Consider the following 20,778-nt stretch of genomic DNA (forward strand, 5'->3'; position numbering starts at 1 on the left):
GGCTGTAAACTAGCAAGATGAATAAAAACAAATAACAAAGTAATAAGGTGGGCCAGATCGGAGTGGTAATGACGTAGATACTTTTTGGAGGTTATGTCAAAAATCAGCTGTTCGTGACTCGCGCCAAAATCTTATGCGAATACATTTCTATAAAATGTTAGGAATATATCTCAATTATTAGTTTAATTGTTAACAGTAATGACTATTTTTATCAATTAAACTAATATTTGATGTTTCTGTTTTTCTCATACTTTTTTTGCCACAAAATTCCACTGAACAAAAATTATTTCCACAAAACCCGGCAAACCATACACGCCATACACCATATGAGCAAATCACAAATGTGTCAGAACATTCAGTACTCATATATTTTGGAAAAACTCAGAATAAGTAAAATAACATGGAATTCAAAGCAAAAAAAATCACGTAGAATACCAAATTGATATAAAATGCAAACGTTCAGACATTCTCAACAGAAAACAAATATTAATTTTCTTTAATTTCGTAAGACTTCTAAAATAGTTTTAAAGACTCATTAAATCCATTTCCCCATTAAGATTTCCACATTTTTTGTTTTGTGTTAAACTAAGAAAAAACAAGAAAAATCTTAAAATGAGTTTTCATTGATTTTATTAACAAAAAGCTATTTTATTAAGTTATTGTTTCTTCAACACTTTCTAAAATTTTCCTCTAAAATTGATATCTTTACGTATGTATCAGGTATGTGTTTTTTTTAGAACTGTCAAGAGCAATTCAGAGAAGAAATTTAAGGTAACATTTGAATTCTCAACTTATGGTTCCTTCAGTACTATTTTACGACTATTTTGGATCTTATATTACTTAATTTTTATCAATTGTTTTTACATTTACATTTGTTTTATGTTTTTTAACCAATTTTCATGCCATGAAACCTATAAAATGTCATCACCTTATGAAGTTTTGCCAACGAGGGGAATTAATTAAGACAAAATTGGCATTTTCTCGTCTTTAGCGAGATTTTTTTTGAATATCGCAATACTTGAGAGAAAAATATTTACGATATTCGAAATTTTTGAGAATCAATTGCGTTATTCTAATAATTTCTATTCTGGATTAAAACGTGACCTTTTTTGATAATTGTAGTCTTAATTGTAGTAAAACGGGTAAAACACATTCAATTGTTCATAAGATTAAATTTTAAAATTTGACAATGGAAAATCTATTTAAGGATATTATTGAGTTTAATGGCATATATGGGCGATATTTTATCGCAGGCAATTTTAATATCATACCCAATGTGGTCATATTAGTAAAAAGGTTTTTTTTTAATCAAAATTCATTATATTATACTTATTTGAAGTTCATTAGCCGAGGAGCAATAAATATATTTTCATTTATGAAGAAAATTAATTAATCTATGCAAAATTATTCGATTCTTATTTTTCTATTACAAATGTTTGACAAATCTGAGTTGTCAACACTGTACCAGTCGGGTAAAAGTATCTACGTCACTGGCACTTCGATTTGGCCCACCTTATACTTGAAACATCTTGGTAAACTAGCTTAGTCGTCTCTGGACTTTAGTCGTAAGTGTGTCTAGGGCATTAGATTGTAGATTGTTGGGGGTTTTCGACTGGCGTTGGACAACTAGGCTCAAAAGAGCCCTTTGTGTCCCTCATTTTCCATAATTACGTCATCAGTCTGATCCATTTTGTTACAATTCATTTTCCTTGGTAAATGATAAGATGTTCTTTACATTAACAATGCTTAAGTCCTCCAAATCAATCACCCTCTTTCCTAATATCTTCTGTCTCGAAAGTACCAGAGTCGGACAATCGTACAAGATAATTGTAGAGCTCATCGTTTTCAGTCAAGATTCTGATCTTCTCTATATTCCCAGAAAACATTTCCTTTGGGTACAAAACATCTGACAACATAGCAGTTGAAGGCAAGATCTCAACGTCTCTCAGAATCTTACGATGCCCAATCAAAGTCCCTCTATTATTCCATAATTCTCTATTCCTTAGCCTAATTGCACATTTTAAACCCTCCCGTTCAATAAAAATAAACATACAACCAGAAAAAAATGACATTTCCACCGTTTAGACCTGGAGGTTGGAATCAACGCTAAGACGGCGGTGGACGCATGGGGGGTGGGAAAGGTCAAGAGTGAGATGAAATAAATTCAATTCAATTCAAATTCAATTCAATGTGTAGAGGAAGCAAGCAATTTTTTTATGAGTGTTAAAACATGTAGATCCAAAAATTAGGCCCTTATCTGACAAGGTCGGATGATTTCACCACGACCCAGAAAAGCTGAGATTGTAAAGAAACTCAACAAAAAAACGTTGTTTGAAGCTTGAGTTGTCCCGAAGACAGCCCGCTTTTCCCTATTTTTTGACGATTCAGGTTTCATATACTTCCATTTTATTTTTCCAAATAAAATTTCATCCACGGTTCTTTTCAGGAAATGTGATCTTAGGATTAGCTATTAAAATATATATTTTCATGGATCAGACTCATTAAATAAATGAAAAATTGAGTTGTCCCAAGGTACCGCACTTTTCCCTATTCCTAATTTATTAAAAAAAAAATAATATTTAGAATAATGAAAAATGTAATATTTTAATCAATCGTCCCGAAAGGCTTGAGAAAATGGATTTTTGCCTTTAGGATTGAGCGTGATACGATTGAGAAATGTGTTAAATTAATTTTTCGCTATTTTATTTATTTTATTAGAAAGAAAACATGTTAAATTTGGCACTGTCATTGTCTTTGGATCTTAGATCTTTTAGGTCCAAAGACAATGGCACTGTACAAATGAGCAGTAAAAAAATTCAATTCAGTCACAAAAAATAAAATTACAAAAAGTTACAAAATTTAGAACTTTATAGTAGAACTTTAGTGAAATAATGATGCAAGTTTTGTGAAAGGGGATAATTAAAGAATTTTCGTAAAAATTTAGATTGTTTTACTGATCAAAATTTGATATGTTTTACCCAAATTTATAATAAAAAAAACAGTTTAAAAAAGATTTTTTTCTACGGTGCAAATTAAAATAGATCTCAAAATTTAAAACTTTGGTAAGGGGGAACACGGGCGAATTTGATAATTAACTATATAATGCCAAAATATTTTAGTTTCTTAATTTTAGTTGAAATAATTAAAACATTGAAGAGTTTAGCCACTCAGAATTGAAAGCAATATAACTGAAATATTTTATGAGAAAATTACATGAGAATGATACTTTATTATATGAATAATTTTGAATATTCAAGAGAATAGCAGAATTTTCTAGTAGGGCAAAAGCAGTGCCTTCGAGCGATTCAAGCTTCGAAAAGTCATTTTTTCAATATGTTTTTAATGAACTTGACCCATGCCAAATGCCCAATGCCCAATGCCTTAAATTTCCCAAAAAAAACCAAATCCGTTAATATCGGAAAAAAATTAAATTATCCGAAGTTTTATTCGTCCGAAGATAGCGCTCTTTCCTCTACTATTTATTTGCTCTCTAATTTGCACTTTTCATATTAAAATTGTTAGTTTAATTTGAAATCTTAATTTTATTTCTGCAGAAAATTCCGCAAAAGGTACAAAAAGTATTTTTAAAGTAAATTACAAAATAAAATTTGTTTTTATTTTCTATTGGAATTTTTGATTTTTTTGATTTTCCTCGGTATTATAAAATCCATATTTATCATTTTGTTATAAAATGTTCATAGATTTTTTTTTAAAAAAAGCTTTAAATAAAAATAATTTCATGTAAAATTTCATCCTTACCTTCAAATGAGCAATCATTTTCGTCTTTCCGGGCAGAGTCCAAACGAGACGTCCTCCATAGGGCGTTGGGTATTTTTTCGGTGGACGAATTCTGATGTTAGTTTGATGGACATCCGATGCAGCTTCATCAATTGTGGCCACTAAGAGCTTGACGAATCTATTGACCTGAATATCGCTGTCGCTATGATCGGAAATTTCAAAGGCATCATCGAAGAAAATATGGGCTGAAAATTAAAGAGAAATTAGGAAAAATCCCGAGACTTACCTTAATCTTAAGACTTACTTTCAAATTCATAGTAGTCAGGATCTACAATTCTCAGATACTTCTGAGCCACTCTCCGAGCACACTGATCTTCGTCCAGACGCAGAATACTCTTCAAGAACTCAATCATCTCATCCTTCGTCTCGTGCCACATCGTAGCACAAGCATAAATTCTTGTGATTTGATCAGAAGATTTCACACTGGGTTTCTGCACAGCAGATCCTTCTGTGTGGACAGATATCGTTTCATAGTACTCATCTCCCTTCTCCTTCTCAATCTCTGCCAAGTCCTCTGTCTTTACATCTGCCTGATCATCTCTTCTGCGATTTAGTGCCATTGATTGATCAATCAGCAGAGCATTGTACATTGGACTCACGAAGAGTTTCTCCGTCGTGGCCAGACGTTCGCATTTCGGTGTCCAAATATGTAGAGTTATCCAGGTTTGGGAAAGAAGCCAGAGTAACCATGCCCAAGCCATCTGTCGTGATGCAAAATCACTCAAACGAAAAACTGGAGGACTATCGAAGAAGAGGTAGTCAGGAATTGAACCATGGAAGAAGCACGGATCACCATTTCGAATGCCACAGGCTGCAATCAGAAGGGATATGGACACGGGAATTGTGAGATTCACCGGGAAGGCATAACTGAAGCCCTGAATTAAGATCTTGCAGGCAAACTTCCCGAAGACATAGCAAAAGTAGGCAGCAAGAACCTGAATAACAATCATATAGATGACAGTATTATAGGAAGCATCTACATCGATCGTATCACCAATTTGTCCAGCATTGAGAAGATCTGGAAGAGCTTGGCTCGCAGACACCACCTCTTCCACCACAATTTTATGTGGTCCAAATCCAGGGCCAAAGAGACTAAAGAAATTGGCCACATTCTCTCCCTGAATCCACCAAATCAGCAGAACAGAGCAGAAAAAGATCATGACCTTCCAAATGGATAGAAAAATGTAGGAAAAGTATCTTGTAACACGAAGTTCTTCCTTGATCTTTCCCAGCCCACGCACGAAGCTAAATGGACTCTGAGGCGACACATAATTCTCCCACCAACCGCACGAAGTCATAAAGGCAGCAATTGGTATCACCCAGAGAACTGGACGATTCTCCAGCAGTGGCCATACAACAAATCCCGTGACTTGGGCAGCAATTGCAGCAATATCTACGATGGCCTTCACAGCCCGTCGTCCCTCCTTCTTGGTGCGCGACAGCAAACCCAGGAAGCCAGGAACAACACAGAGGCAATTTGTGAGCATAGCCCCCTTAACAGCATCCAACTCTGGCAGCACAACAAAGAACAACAAGGCCAATCCGGCTGTATGGAGTGTCTCCATGAGGGTGACAAAGAGGAAGTGTGTGGTGAGAGGTCGTTTCCACGACTGCAAGAGAGACAAGAATCAAGGTGTTGAGGAAAAAGAACACAATATTTGACATGGGCATAGGAATGGAGAGATGTTGTATACCTTGAAGAAGCATATTCGCATAGATCGGATCAGGGCACCAACCTCAGGAATTGCAAAGACAATCAGTAGGGCCCACGACCACGCCACCCTCTCCTCCTCCGGCAGTGTAACAACAAATTGCTTCTCACGCGCTATATCGCGATTGCAGTAGGGTATCTTTCGATCCCTCTTCAATTGCGACGTCATAAATAGAACACAGCCCTTGGCAATGACGCCACCACCCAGAACAATGACGAATGTCAACAGGTAGGCAATTACTTTGAGTATTTTAACAGTGAAATCCATACACGCCTGATTGGCCATGGATCCACTGTCCACCTTCACGGGCGGATCCCGGAAAACATCCCAGCCTTTTGTCTCATGCACCGTTCGCTGGCTGCAACGACAAGGAGAAAAAAAAGCATTTCCCATCAAGAAAAAAAACAAGTCTTCCACACCATTAAATCTCTCTAATCGAGCCTCTCCTTAAAATTTAACTTCCTTCATTCATTAGTTCTTTTGCACAACAATCGAAAGCTCTCTATATTGGTCTCACAGATTGGACCGCACTATCTCATCTATTTGATCTCTTTTTCCCAACAATAAAATTCCATTCCATTCTCCCAATATAACAATTTATATTATTTGGATTGTGCAAATCAACATTAATTCCATTCAAATTATTATGTCGACATTGTGCAAAAAATTTACTTCTCTTTCGATATTTTATAAATATATTGCAATACATTTTGTTTTATTGCTTATATATCTCTCATTACACACGAAATATTTCACTATAGATATACACTGTAAAAAGTGCATGGGAATATCATTTACTTAAAATTTCTTACCACAAATATGATTTATGACTATTTTGGGCAATTTCTAACAGGTCGATCCAAAAATTCTTGCAGATTTTCATGTAAAACTTTTAAACCGCACGCAGATTTTTGTATAACGTTTTTGAAATTTAATTTTCCGGCTTTGCAAGACATGCGAATTTTGTTTTGAAGTATACAATTTTTTTTTAATTCGATGTTATTCGCAGAAAAGTGGTATTATATATTCAGAATATATTAGGCCACGCCCCAGTGGTGCTTTATGAATAAGATCCACAAAGGAGAATGGTCAAAACTATATGGGCGCTGGTCCCGGAATCGCCACAAAAGAGAGTAGGCTCATTTTGTAGGTACCGTCGTTGCGGGTGACTTTGCACGTTTTTTCGCTATTTTTCAACTTTGCTCTCTAAAAGTGGATAGTTAAAGTGAAGGCAGGGGGGTTTTTGAGTAAAATTATTTGTATTCAGTTGTTAATGAATGGATTTTGTGCCACTAGCATTAATTTTATAAAATTTTACTATGTTTAAAAAAATCAAGAAAAAAGGCTTGCACTGGGGATAAGGTGCGGGTGACTTTGCACTTTTTAATAAATACTAAAAAATCAACAATTTCTGATAATAAACGACAATGAAGATCTTTACATCTAAGGGTAATATGCACGAGATCTACAAGATGACATGATCGCCATCTTGATTTGACGTTTCTGTCCGCCATTTTGAATAACTGTCAAAACCTAAAACTGGTCCGATTGAGTTGAAATTTTAGTATGTTGTAGCTGATGTCAAGACCTTTTCAGAACGTATCTATGTCCCAGTCTACGTCAAGTATTTACCTAGATACAGAGGCTCAAATTTTAAAATTTTGAAATCATCATATTTTGGCGATCTTTATTTACTAATCCTTAATTTTAAAATCTAAATGAAATGCCTCAGTAACCATTAAAAATGGTTGAGGCTTTTATTTTATATATTTATTTACTCTTACATAATTAAAAAAAAATAAATGAAAAGTGCATTTATTAATTTTTTTTATTTTTTCATTTTTGCAAAAACAGTTTTTCAGATCTTCAAATAATATGCTGTTATAAAGAAAAACATTACTTTTCTTTTTGTTTGTTATTTAGATCTCATCGCCTAACGATAGTACTGTCTTTTTTGTGATGATTTCGATAAAAGAAGCTCTCCGTAGTTCTGTATTCATGAAAATGTCAAAATTTTGAACTTGGAGCTCCTGTATCCAGGCAATCGCTTGACCTAGGTCGGATGTTATATATGTTCTGAAAAGGTTTTAACATCAGCTATAGCATACTAAAATTTCAGCTCAATCGGACCAGTTTTAGGTTTTGACAGTTATTCAAAATGGCGGACAGAAACGTCAAACCAAGATGGCGACCACACCATCTTGTAGATCTCGGTCACTTTATCTTAAATTATCAAAAAATTGGATAATTTTTAGCCAAATACTTTTATAATAAAGCTTTAGAAAGACCATTACATGCAATTTTATAACATAAATCATGCGTTCTTAGAAAGATAATAGGGAAAAAAAATATTTTAATAAAAATAATCAACAAAATCGAAGTGGATTATTCTAGCCAGATAAATTTAGAATAGATTTGGGCAATTTACTACTCTGAAATCGATTTTGAAATTGCACCTTCAGATAACTTTTTCACGGAGCCGTTTTTTGACAAAATACCTATATTAGCATTTCATTGACTATTACTGAAACCACAAGAATCCTTTTGAGGATCATTGTACCTTGGTACTTAACATATTCCTATATACTTTGACATGGTAGGCCGGATCGGCGAAGACTATCAATAAGTGCTAGAATTGTTCAAAGTCTCACGAACAGCAGAGTGCAAAGTCACCCCCCGAGTGCAAAGTCACCCGCAACGACGGTACTGATATAAGAATAAAAAAATTGCCGGAACCCAGGACGATAAACGCTGAGAGTTCTTGTAAAAAAGCGTTTATCCTTCCGAAATATCGCTGTTTTGACAACAAATTACTCAAGAACGACTAAAGCGATCTTGATGAAATTCGGTATATACGGGCTTCAGACCTAAGGCTTAGTCAAATGGCTTAACTGATCTAATTTCTTATCAATTACTATTTTTGGAAAAATTTAACTTAGGATTGGATTATTAAGGACACATGACCAATTAGGCTCTCAAAAAGCAATAAAATTGCTCATAATTTAAGATTTTGAGACATTCGGGAACTGGGCTAAACCTCTAGTCTGAAGCCTGCCATAGGATCAGTGTATTACTTAAACTTTTTATTCATGCATACCACCCCCTCCCCCGACCCTCCATTCTTGTAGCCCCCATACAAAATGAGGCCATTTTATCTTACAACTCCTTTCTGAGAAGAGGTACAATGCTGAAATACGGCATGCGAACCAGGCTTAAAGAAAACTTTTTAACCATACACTACCGAATCCTTCTTCCATCATCCCTTCTAGTAGCCCCCATACAAAATGAGAGCATTTTAACTTATAATTCCTTTCTGAGAGGAGGTAAAAAGCTGAAATTCGACATGGGAACAAAGCTTAAGGAAGACTCTTTAACTTGCATACCACCCCAACAACACCCACCTGTCTGATAGTCCAAATATAAAAAGAATTCCTTCGCACAAATTGTTATTAATCCACTGAATTGCATATTAGTACAACTTCTGTAGACAATAAATCGAGAAGCAACTCCAAAGTCTTGATTACAATATCAAAAAAAAATCACCACTAATGCCAATTAGATTATACAATGAGGATATGTTTCTATCTTTCACGTACTAACAGATCTTAATGAGGCGAAAAATGATATATAAAAAATCTGGAAAATGATTATTATTAACGTTATTACTTATTCACTTTTTTTTTCATTCAATCAAGCTCGATCAAAAAGTTCTACGTGAGGATTGTAATACACTGACCCTATATCGAATTTCATCAAGATCGATTTAGCGCTTGAGCAGTTCTTGCATAATTTTTGTCAAAATAGTGATTTATCGGAAGGATAGAGGCTTTTTACCAAGGACTCCCAGCGTTTATCGTCCTGGGTCCCGAGATTTTTTTTAATCTTATACCAGTATCTGCAAAATGCGCCTACTCTCAACTCTGGATAAAGATAAATCGGTGCTCATATATACTTTTGACCATTCTTCCTTCTAAAAAATAGTTTTTATGCTCTAGAATTTTTCCTCCATATTTTAGAACATTGGTCCCAGAATAAAAGTTGTTACCTATACCAATGTCTATATCCATTGACATAGGTCCCGTTTCTGGCGATTTTGGGACCGGATTTGACCATTCTCCTTTATTTGAAAAATACCCGAGGTATTTCTCGTATAAAATAAGTCAGGTACCGTCGTTGCGGGTGACTTTGCACGTTTTTTCGCTGTTTTTCAACTTTACCCTCTAAAAGTGGACAGTTAAAGTGAAGGGAGGGGGGTGAATGGGTAAAATTATTTGTATTCAGTTGTTAATGAATGGATTTTGTGCCACTAACATTAATTTTATAAAATTTTACTATGTTTAAAAAAATCAAGAAAAAAGGCTTGCACTGGGGATAAGGTGCGGGTGACTTTGCACTTTTTAATAAATACTAAAAAATCAACAATTTCTGATAATAAACGACAATGAAAATCTTCAGTTCTAAGGGTAAGATGCACGAGATCTACAAGATCACGTGGTCGCCATCTTGATTTGACGTTTCTGTCCGCCATTTTGTATAACTGTCAAAACCTAAAACTAGTCCGATTGGGTTGAAATTTTAGTATGTTGTAGCTGACGTCAAGACCTTTTCAAAACGTATCTATGTTCCAGTCTACGTCAAGTATTTACCTAGATACAGAGGCTCAAAGTTTTAAATTTTGTAATACTCATATTTTGGCGGTCTTTATTTTTGAATATTCAATATTTGAAACCTAAACGAAATGCCTCAGTAACTATTAAAAATGGTTGAGACTTTTATTTTATATATTTATTTACTCTAACATAATTGAAAAAAAATAAACGAAAAGCGCATTTAATTAATTTTTTATTTTTCATCTTTGCGAAAACAGTTTTTAATATTCTCAAATAATGCACTGTTATATACAAAAACATTACTTTTATTTTTGTTTGTTTGTTAGATCTCATCGCCTAACGATAGCGCTGTCTTTTTTGTGATGGTTTTGATAAAAAAGCTCCCTGTAGTTCTGTATTCATGAAAATGTCAAAATTTTGAACTTGGAGCCCCTATATCCAGATAATCACTTGATCTAGGTCGGATTTTATATATGTTCTGAAAAGGCCTTGACATCAGCTAGAACATACTAAAATTTCAGCTCAATCGGATGAGATTTTTGTTTTGACAGTTATTCAAAATGGCGGACAGAAACGTCAAATCAAGATGGCGACCATACCATCTTGTAGATCTCGGTCACTTTATATTAAATTCCCACAAAATTGGATAATTTTTGACCAAATACTTCTATAATAAAGCTTTAGAAAGACCATTATATGCAATTTTATAACATAAATCATGCGTTCTTAGGAAGATAATAGAGAAAAAAAAATATTTTAATAGAAATAATCAACAAAATCGAAGTGGATTATTCTAGCCAGATAAATTTAGATTGGATTTGGGCAATTTACTATTCTGAAATCGATTTCGGAATTGCACCTTCAGATAACTTTTTCACGGAGCCGTTTTTTGACAAAATTCCTATATTAGCATTTCATTGACTATTACTGAAACTACAAGAATCCTTTTGAGGATCATTGTACCTTACTTGGTACGTAACATATCCCTATATACTTTGACATGGTAGACCGGATCGGCGAAGACCATCAATAAGTGCTGGAATTTATGAAAGTCTTACGGACAGCAGAGTGCAAAGTCACCCCCCGAGTGCAAAGTCACCCGCAACGACGGTACTTTGTTAGATTGATTGCAAACAAAAATAACAATTGTGAAAGTACGTAGGGCGGGGGAACTGATAAATGATACGCTTTCTTCAGAGCCACTCCCACATAAAGCCCTGATTTTATCCACTATAGAAACAACTGTTCGTCTACACCCAAAACTTGAAGTGGAAGAAATTTAAAAACAATTTGGAAATCATTCTGTAAGACTTACAATATTTCCGGACTATATTTAAATTTCATTTGTGGGCGTGGCCTATTTTAAGTAGGCGTCAACCTTTGGACAAGCCTATAAAATAATTCTATAAATTTAGTAGCTGTATTAGGCAACGTTTTCCTTTCTTAATCAAAAAAAAAAAACATAATAACATTTCTTAACAATATTACTTTGAGCGGAAATTTAAGAAGGTCCAAATTTATCTGCCCATAAGATTTTAATTGCTATTTTCTACATTCTAAAAAAATTTAAAACTATTAGGGGGAGATGGGACTACTTTGAGCTGTGGGGCTAGATTGTTATAAGACTTTTTCAGCTATTTCTAAATGAATCTAGGCCTTATAATTATTTTATTTCGATCCACAATTATTTTGTCTATCCAAATTGCATCATGTTAAAACCCAGTTTCCATTAGAAATATGAGAAAAAATCGTGTAACAATGTAACCCCATGGCTCAAAGTTGCCCCACGTTCCCCTAAGAATCTTTCAAAAATTATATTTCAGCCCTTTTGTTATAATAAGAAGGCCAATAACATCTTCAAGAAAAAAGTTAAGAATTCGTTGTCCTGTATAATATCTTATAATAATAAAATAATAAAACTTAATATTATTGTCGAAATAAATTTGACTAGTTCAGTTTTAAAGTTCAGAACTATTTAAGAAGAGTATTAATTACTTGGCATCATGTGATTCAGAACAAACCCTACTTACGCTTACGGCTTCTCTTGGAATCTTTAACATTTTTGTCAAATTTAAAAATGAATTAGAAAAAGAATGAAGAAAAAATAAAATGAAAATGAAACAATTTATTCTTCTTCATTTTAACGGCTTGAAAAAAAACAGGAAGTATTTTGCAATATGACAATCGCAATATAAAAATTTGCACTCAAATAATGCTTCAACTTAGAAAAAAATTGCATTTTAGACTAATTTAAAAAGAAAAGTTTCGCAAGTGAACGCGCAAGAAATTGTGAACTAACTTGATATATTGCACTTTAAAATTTAGCAATTGCTCTCAATCTTTCAGAGTAATTAAAGTTTTCTTAGAAATACAGTTAGAAATAGAGAAATGAAGCATAATGCTAAGAAAACTACAAAAATAACAGTTTCTATCAAATCTACCCTCAAAATCAAACTTACTTTCTCTCCAAGGCACGTTTTAGCCATTGCTTTTCTTTACAGTCGTCGCAAATACATTTTTCAGAAAATGTGAGAAAGAAGATAACTATTTTTCTTCGTTAATAGTTAGTCTAATGTAGAACAAGAAACCGTGTTTCAGCATCTCCCTTTCTTTCACAATATCTCACGCGTAGGAAAAAGTGAAATAAATGATTTCTATTGCTGCACAAAACCCGTTTATAGATGTGTTTTGCATGAGAAAATATCTTGATTATCTCAATGTCTTACTTGAGTAACTCCAGGAGAGAAATTTCCAAGTAGTTTGTGGTTTTTGAGACCATCCTATAGATTTGGTCATCAACCTACAAGGTTGTTCTTATGATTCACGAGCGGGGGACAATAGGAACATAACAATCATGAAAATTCCCTGATCTTTGCGCCAAGATGAGTGTTATAAAAGACATGACAAAGACACCTCCAGGATTTTTTCCTTGATCTCCATTTCAAGCAATCAAGATAATGGCAAATAAATCAACTTGAAATTTTACGATCTATTCGTGCAGTGACAAATTGGATAGTCTTAACAATCAATTAAAAATGTTCGTATTAAACTATATATAATATAAGAAATTCTGCTTCACAGCCTCAGCATAACTTCATTGTCTCCACTTTTGCTCTCTATATCTCTCACAATAGGAGAGACTGGGGAAATTTCATACATGGACAATTCTAAGTCAACATTTTTTCTTATTTTTAAAGTAAAAATCTCGAGAAGAACTGTAATGAGCTAAGCTGTATGAGTTCTAATTAGAAAAAGTGTGAGTAAGTATTCCCTCAATACTATGCACTTCATAAAAAGTGTAAAAAAAAAATACAACAATAAAGCTGAAATAGAAATATCAAATATTTTTCTACTTTCTTTAATTATAAAGCTGATCAAGAGGGCCTTATAAACCGTATACTGTAAGAAATTTTGAAGCATGATTGAAATAAATGTAGCATCATTAACTAACTCTTTAATTTTGTCACTAAAAGCGTTGTTTTATTCCAGAATTGGGAGGTATATGCATTAAAATTTGTTACCACTTGCTGTTCACTTATGTGCAAGGTTTTTATACATATTTTAGTTTTTTTTTACTGAGTTTTTGGTTAAATAAATAAAAAAAAGAAAATAAATAAATTAAAAAATTAAAAAAACAACTGCAGTTGTCTATTTCAATAAATAAATACAAATCTTTTCTCATGGTTCGATGGCTTCTTTTTGGTATTTATTAATAGCGGAGGCAGCTAAAATCCCGAAAGTGCCAAAACCACGAAAGCCAAAATCTTGAATGTGCAAAAACCTAAAACTGAAAGGGATGAAATTATATGGAGGATAATGTGTAAAATAAATTCCCAAGATCCAGAAAATTTACCTTTACCTCTAGCAAGCGCAGATGCAATCGTGGGAGTAGCTATAACTCTTTTAAGAATTCTGGATTTTAGCTTTCGACGTTTTGGCTTTCAGGATTTTGACCGAGATCCATTAATTCATGTATTACATAAAACTAACCTTTATTGTTGGTGTTTTATTATAAGGTGTAAGAAACTATTCTTATTTTAATATTTCGAGTAATTTTTTATGCTTCTGATAGGGTAAATTAAGATAATTCAATACCTGTTCCAAATGGAAACTTTTCACTACTCCAAATGGAAACATCACTTTTCCCATGATAAATGCAGCATTAAATTTTTATTTATATATTTTCTATACTTCAGTTTCATTATTTGGTAATTTTGCTCCAAATAATGCGAAAATCAATTCATATTCACAAATTTTAATTTATAAATTTCTCAGAAAAAATAAAAGTGTACCTTTTCAGCATCGAATTTTTCATCGATCAACCATGTTTTCTAATGAAAAACACAATAGAGTGATTGTTCTTTATTCGTTTTGTCCTACATTTTTTGTAATATTTTTGCCAAAATAATGTGAAATTAAGTGTTAATCTATATTATTAACGGTACGGGAAGTTTTCAAATGAAATAATTACCTATTTCGTGAACATAAAGAGTTTTTCTGAAGTGTTTGCAAATGCTTCAACAGGAAACACCAGAAATATGATATTTTTGGAGAGATTTTCTTATTGTTTTAGATGGGAAAGGAGAAAACACCAGGAATAAGAACAAATCCTACATTCCAGCGCAACTCAACAAGATTTTGGAAGCCTTTCGTTGCGGTTTCAGTTACACTGTTTGTCTCCAATTAGAAAATTTCCCTTTTCTCCATTTAGATCAATTTGTTTCCAATAGAAGCATTTTACACTCGTGTATTTTTCTTGTATTTAAGAAGTTTTCAAATTATATTAAAAGAATTTTTTTCAGGGAGAAAAATCCCTGTTTCAAAGCTGCCCCACTTCCCCTACTGATCTAAAAATTCAAGGATTAGAATGTATTTTAGCTTCAAAATGGGTTTGTGGAGCTAAACAATATTACGGTAAGATCCAGTTCCATTTAAAAATAGGAGAAAAAAGCCCAATTCAAAGGTGCCCCATTTCCTCCTACTTAATGTATTTCCTCACTCTCCCCTAAATGATCATACTTGAGACAAATAGTATTTATACCATCGAGATCTTGTCGAATTGAATAAAAAAAATTATGACGGTGACTGTGGGATATTCGTGTATTTGCCACAAGCTCAAGTATGGTGAAAGTATGTAATTCAATTTCTTGTGTGTTGGATATTTGAGCGACATACACTTTGTGTATTTCTTCATGAAATTTTGCGCAACGCTGTGCTATATTTTTCTTTATTTTCTTGATTCAGTACAATTTAGAAGAGACCAAAAAGAAGAAATATAAGATCTCACTGCAACAATGTCTGCAATTAGACACTTTAACTATGAGAACTGTTTTACATTGGTAACATAGTGGAATTTTCATTTTTATTTCAACCTCTTTGGATTAATCTCTATCATTTGCCCATTCCTATACCCACCCATGTACATATCCCTATCAATTGCTGTTCTTTATTGAATTAAATACAACAGCGTTTGTCCATTTGCTACACGACACTTTTCCAGAGAGCGCAAGATCCAAGAAATCCGCACTGGTCGACCTCCTAGAGCCCGTTTGTGGCATAAATTGGTTCCGGCCTTTCGAATTTTCTTATAAACCAGTTTTTGAGCAATATTCCAATTGAATCAGCCACAACTTTTAAACTCGATCATTGTAAAAATTGTGACGGTGTTAATACATTAAAAAACCGTAGATTGATCTTTTGCCATTTGGCGTTGTAGCAACAAGAAGTTTACTACACTCCCTCATCAGAGAATTCAGCTCAAGCATACTAATTCTTCTAAAGCTTTTATTGCTAAATTTAAAACATATTTTTGCTGTTGCGTATTATATATACAAGAAATTATTGAAAGTAAAATTGATTAATTGAAGCCATATAACTTTTATCGTGAGTTTTATTCATGCAAGTTTACAATATCGGAAACCCAAATGTATTCAATTTGTTCACGTAATTGTACAATTAATTTGAAGTACAATAACGTTTCTTTGTACACTTAATGGCTCAACAAAAATATGAATATGCTCTCATAATAAAACATTTACATACAATTTAAACCTACTTTTTTTAATCTCTTTCACTGTGAAAGCAATTTCCGAAAATAGGCACTTGCAATGCCTAATGAAACTTTATAAGAAATATTTTTAATAATCCATAAACCGATTTCAATTTAATAAATCTATCTATAATATCTCACTTCAATTGTTCACCTAATTTAATTGCTATCATTCTGATTTATTAAATTTCTCTTTCGCATTTACTTCCCTCTAATTTGCCACTCATTAAACCTAAACGATTGTAATTACGAAAATTAATTTTCCTCTTTAAAAAAAAAATCGTGTGCTAAAACGAGAATTTCCGGAACAAAAAACTGCCTTTATGATGATGAATCAAATAATCCCACCGAAAAGCCGAACTATTGTGTGATGAGCCATAATTCTATGGAGTGGCACTGTAAGCTCTTTAGGAGATAAACAGAAAAAAAAGAATTCCAATAAAAGTGAGTCTTACCTGCCGCCGTAGATGTCATGGGTCAGCGGAGTGCTCTCATCATCCGAGAAGTTATCATCGCTGTCCCCACCATTGGCCGCTGATCCCAGCAACGGCCGATGTCTGATGGCAGACATCTCCGCGTGCTGAGGCTAGAGCCTGCAAAAGAGTAATTAATTGACCTTTAATTTTTCTTTCTCTTTTTCATCAATTTCTTCCGTCCTGTTCTCAAGCATTTTTCTTTCTTTCGAAAATGTTTAAAAGAGGGGAAAAATGCAGGTGACAACAGCACAAAAAATCTACATCTTTTTAATGTCATGAGCTATTTTTATAATAAATGCGAACTTTAACTTTTGCCTCCATGATTTATGTTAGAGCTATTAACGCCTTTTTATGCTGTATAAGATGTAGATAGATCATAATGTGAGAAAAAACAGAGCTTTTAAAATACACATTAAATTCTTTAGTTCATGTTCTTGTATCGTAATATACTGCGACAATGGGACTTTATACAGTTTTCTAAATGTGACATCTGTGACATGAAGAGTTGTTAATAATAATTTATAGATTTAAAATTCTCATAAAGTTGTTATAATATGTTATTTCAAAAGATTGAAATGAGTTTTCAAGACGCTTTTAATATGTTTTAGGAATTTGCTAGCCTTATTATTAACCTCATTCCGAGGATATGACAATCAAAATCAAGAAAAGTTTTACAAAATTGATTAGAGAAGATTCATAAACATTATTAAATACTTCATCGATTTTTGAAGCCTTAAATTTTCTTTACTATTACTTAATTATTGTTATTTCTTATGCAAAGAGTAGATTGTTAAATTGGAATCAAGAACAATTTCTGGTGACCTAAAGAGTTGACCCATTGAGTGCCCTTCCTTTATTCTTGAAAAGCTTACTTTTTGTACAAATGAACAGGAAAAACAATTAATTTAAAAACAGAAAAAATCGAGTAAATTTTGGCAAAGGGGAAATAAAAGATTATCATTTTTCCTGCAAGCACTTTAAATATTAATTATTTAAATTAGATCCTTCTTAGTAGTGGCTACCGGCACATCTTTTAGATCAGGAAATTTTCATAAAATCAAAATTCATAGGGGGAAGTGGGGCACCTTTGAAATTGGGATTTTTCACCCATTTTTAAATAAAATTTAGCCTTATCGTGATATAATTTAGTTGCACAAACAGATTGAGAACCTAAATTATATCACGATAAGGCTAAATTTTATTTAAAAATAGGTGAAAAATCTCAATTTCAAAGGTGCCTCACTTTCAAAGGTGCCCCACTTTCCCCTATCTCTTTCTTATTGAAACATTTTGCATAGGGGAAACTGGGGCACCCCCAAACAGGGGTACCACCAAACACTGCGATTTTTTAAATAGGTATAAGATTTTAGAGAATGAGACTTATATGAAATCATATGCTTGTTTACACCGCAGCATTCGATTGGGATTGAACTGTTCTAAAATCGGATTTTGGGTAATTAAGTCTTAATCTAAGGCCGCAATCTAAATTATTTTATTGAGATTATTTAGTCTGTCGCATTAGATTCTGACTGAATTGTCCCAAAAACCGATTTTGGGACAATTCAATCTCAATCCAATGCGGCGATGTAAAGTAAATAGCCTCATAGATATTGTAGGGATACTTGGTCCAGCGAAAGAATGATCCACGATCCACATAGTTCAAGTAGTTTAGAAACGAGAATCTTTTTTCGTAAAAATGTGAGATTTTGATAATTTTAGTCATTTATATATCTACTTGAAAAATAAAACTGAAATAAGTTACATAAAATTTCACTACACCAGTACTTTCCTACATATTTTGGGATAATATTTATGTATTTACTAAAGAAATTAATATTCACATAATCTTATAAGAATAAAAAATCAATCACAAAACAGAGTTTGGGGCACCACTAAACAGGCAAATTTCTCACTATTGTAGATGTTGCTAGCGTAGTTTGAATGGCAAAATTCTTCCTCTTCTCTTTCTTACTTTGCCTCTCCATCTTTGTTCGATTTCCTAAATTTATATCCATTCATGAAATTTTCATTCAAAATTCAGGAGAAATGGGAGAAATATAGTTTAACGAATTAGGTTCGTTAAACTATACCTTAAATGAGTTTTAATTGAAGAATTGTCGGATGATTTTTCCATTTTATAAAAACTCATCTGAAGAGCGCACAAAATTCGAACTTTAAGTAAAGTATTCTCCACGATTTAGTTGCGTTGCTTACCAAAAAGTAGTCGATTATTGTCAAAATGACGAAAAGTCAATGGATAAATATGTTCGTTGTGCATTGCTTTAGTTTTCAGCTTTTTCAGTCATTTATTCTAAATGTTGCAGTGTTTTTGACAATTATTCAGATTGTTAATATCTTCTTTATACTTAAGAGATGTGGTGTATGCCCAAAACAACTTCAATGGGTGAGAAAAAGAGGTGTTTAATGCTGCCCCGGAAAGTGTTTAGTGGTACCCCGGGTGGTTGGAAAAAATTGAAAAATGCGTGGTGACACGATTTTCCTTTTTCTGGAAAATTGCATTGTTTTACATCATCCTTATATGCATTAATGTGCAGCCTATACCCAAGGCTATAACATGGGGTAAGCAACATTTTTTTAAAATTCACAGATTTCTTAGGAAATTTAGTCAAAAGCGGATCTTTCAAAAGTGTTTGGTGGTACCCCAATTTCCCCTATGTCTGTCCCACTCTGTCAAACAAACAAATTGAATTTAGTTCAATTCATTTTTGAGCGTCGAAGTTTCAGATAGACTATGCAAAACGTTCACAAAGAAAGGGATAAGAAATTTGATTGAAAAAAAACATCCCTTGAAACAATTTTTGGGGAACTACTTTGCCCTATGATCTTGAATAATTCATTTTAATTATTTCCCAAGGTCAAAGATTACATGCAACCACATTTTCCCTATTAAAATTCAAATTTATTTGATAGGTTTTTAAACTTTTAAAATTAAGATGTTACAAAAACTAAATTTTATTATTTCTAACTATTGATGACTCCTTTAACTTAACTTTTTAAATTATCTTTATCTTCAATCTTTAGATTTAGCAACTCTCATAACTTCAGTAAATACTTTTAAAGACAAGAATAAAACACATGCAATTCTCTAGCAACTAAGCAAGAAAAGTAAAGGTATAGTCAAGTTTCATCCTACGCTTTTCATCAGCCATAAAATCCGTCTGTTCTGCCACCAAGCATTGAACTCAATGGCTGTCGTGGTCAAATAAAGGGAATTAGTAAGAGTCTCAAACTCAACTATATGGTTATTCTTGTGATGCAATTTTGCATTTGAACATTGCGAGAGAGTGTATGCTTTAGTGCTGGAGCCTCAGGAAATAATAAAGAGTGTCTGAATTGCATTTTATATTTCATATTGCAACAATTTACTGACAAGGTTGTCTCACGAGAGAGCAGTTTTAAATTGGAGGGATATTTCTGATTAAAAGGGAGTGGTTGGCAATTCAATGCAAAAAAAAATGTTGGAATTCAACGGTTATTTTCACGTGTTGACTCTCTTTTTGATGTCGACTCTGCGCCAATTAACGCTGGTTTTTGTGAAATATCTTTGCAATTTCATTGAAGGTTGAATTTTGACGCAAAAGCCTAACACACACTATTTTTCGGTTCACCTCTCTTTTATTATAATCTTGTAAATATCGCACATATATTTTTTTTCAGCGTCTCGACTTTGCTTTCAATCATTATTCATGCGCCTGAAACATTCTTTGTAAATTGAGTTCATTTATTCATTTGGATTACAAGCCACTTTTGACTTTTACGAGATTTTTGACCCTCCCTCAACTCCATGGTATTTCAAAAGCAACTCATCAGCTGAGAATCATTCCTCCGTTAAAAAAGACTCACTCACAAGTTAATGCATTTTTGTACATAAGCATCAACTACCACTTGGACCATGAATCAATGTGTTGTTCTTTACGATGATGATGAGCCTGAGGAATGAAAGCATTGAAAAGTAAAAAGAACATCACAACTCCATGAACAGTTTTTCTTGCATTATATATTTTTCGTTTTTTTTTTAATGTTCTCCCACCTTTGCTCGTTTTTTCACTTTCAAGGTAAGTCAATTCGAAATATCCAAATTGAGAAATGCCTCCAGATAGTTTGTAATATTT

The 20,778-nt window shown here is 33.2% G+C and overlaps 1 protein-coding gene across 1 annotated transcript in view; it reads right to left on the bottom strand.

The window, feature by feature from the left end:
* LOC129807757 (chitin synthase chs-2) overlaps positions 1 to 20,778 on the bottom strand; it is a 56,695-nt gene that overhangs the window by 24,246 nt on the left and 11,671 nt on the right. The window contains exons 3-6 of the mRNA XM_055857230.1: positions 16,625 to 16,762; positions 5,493 to 5,868; positions 4,043 to 5,408; positions 3,760 to 3,983 (exon numbers count right to left, since the gene is read on the bottom strand). Coding sequence (XP_055713205.1) covers positions 3,760 to 3,983; positions 4,043 to 5,408; positions 5,493 to 5,868; positions 16,625 to 16,740 — 2,082 coding nt within the window. The 5' untranslated portion in view covers positions 16,741 to 16,762. The remainder of the gene's footprint in view (positions 1 to 3,759; positions 3,984 to 4,042; positions 5,409 to 5,492; positions 5,869 to 16,624; positions 16,763 to 20,778) is intronic.

This window comes from Phlebotomus papatasi, chromosome 1, assembly GCF_024763615.1.
Source record: "Phlebotomus papatasi isolate M1 chromosome 1, Ppap_2.1, whole genome shotgun sequence".
NCBI lineage: Eukaryota > Metazoa > Arthropoda > Insecta > Diptera > Psychodidae > Phlebotomus > Phlebotomus papatasi.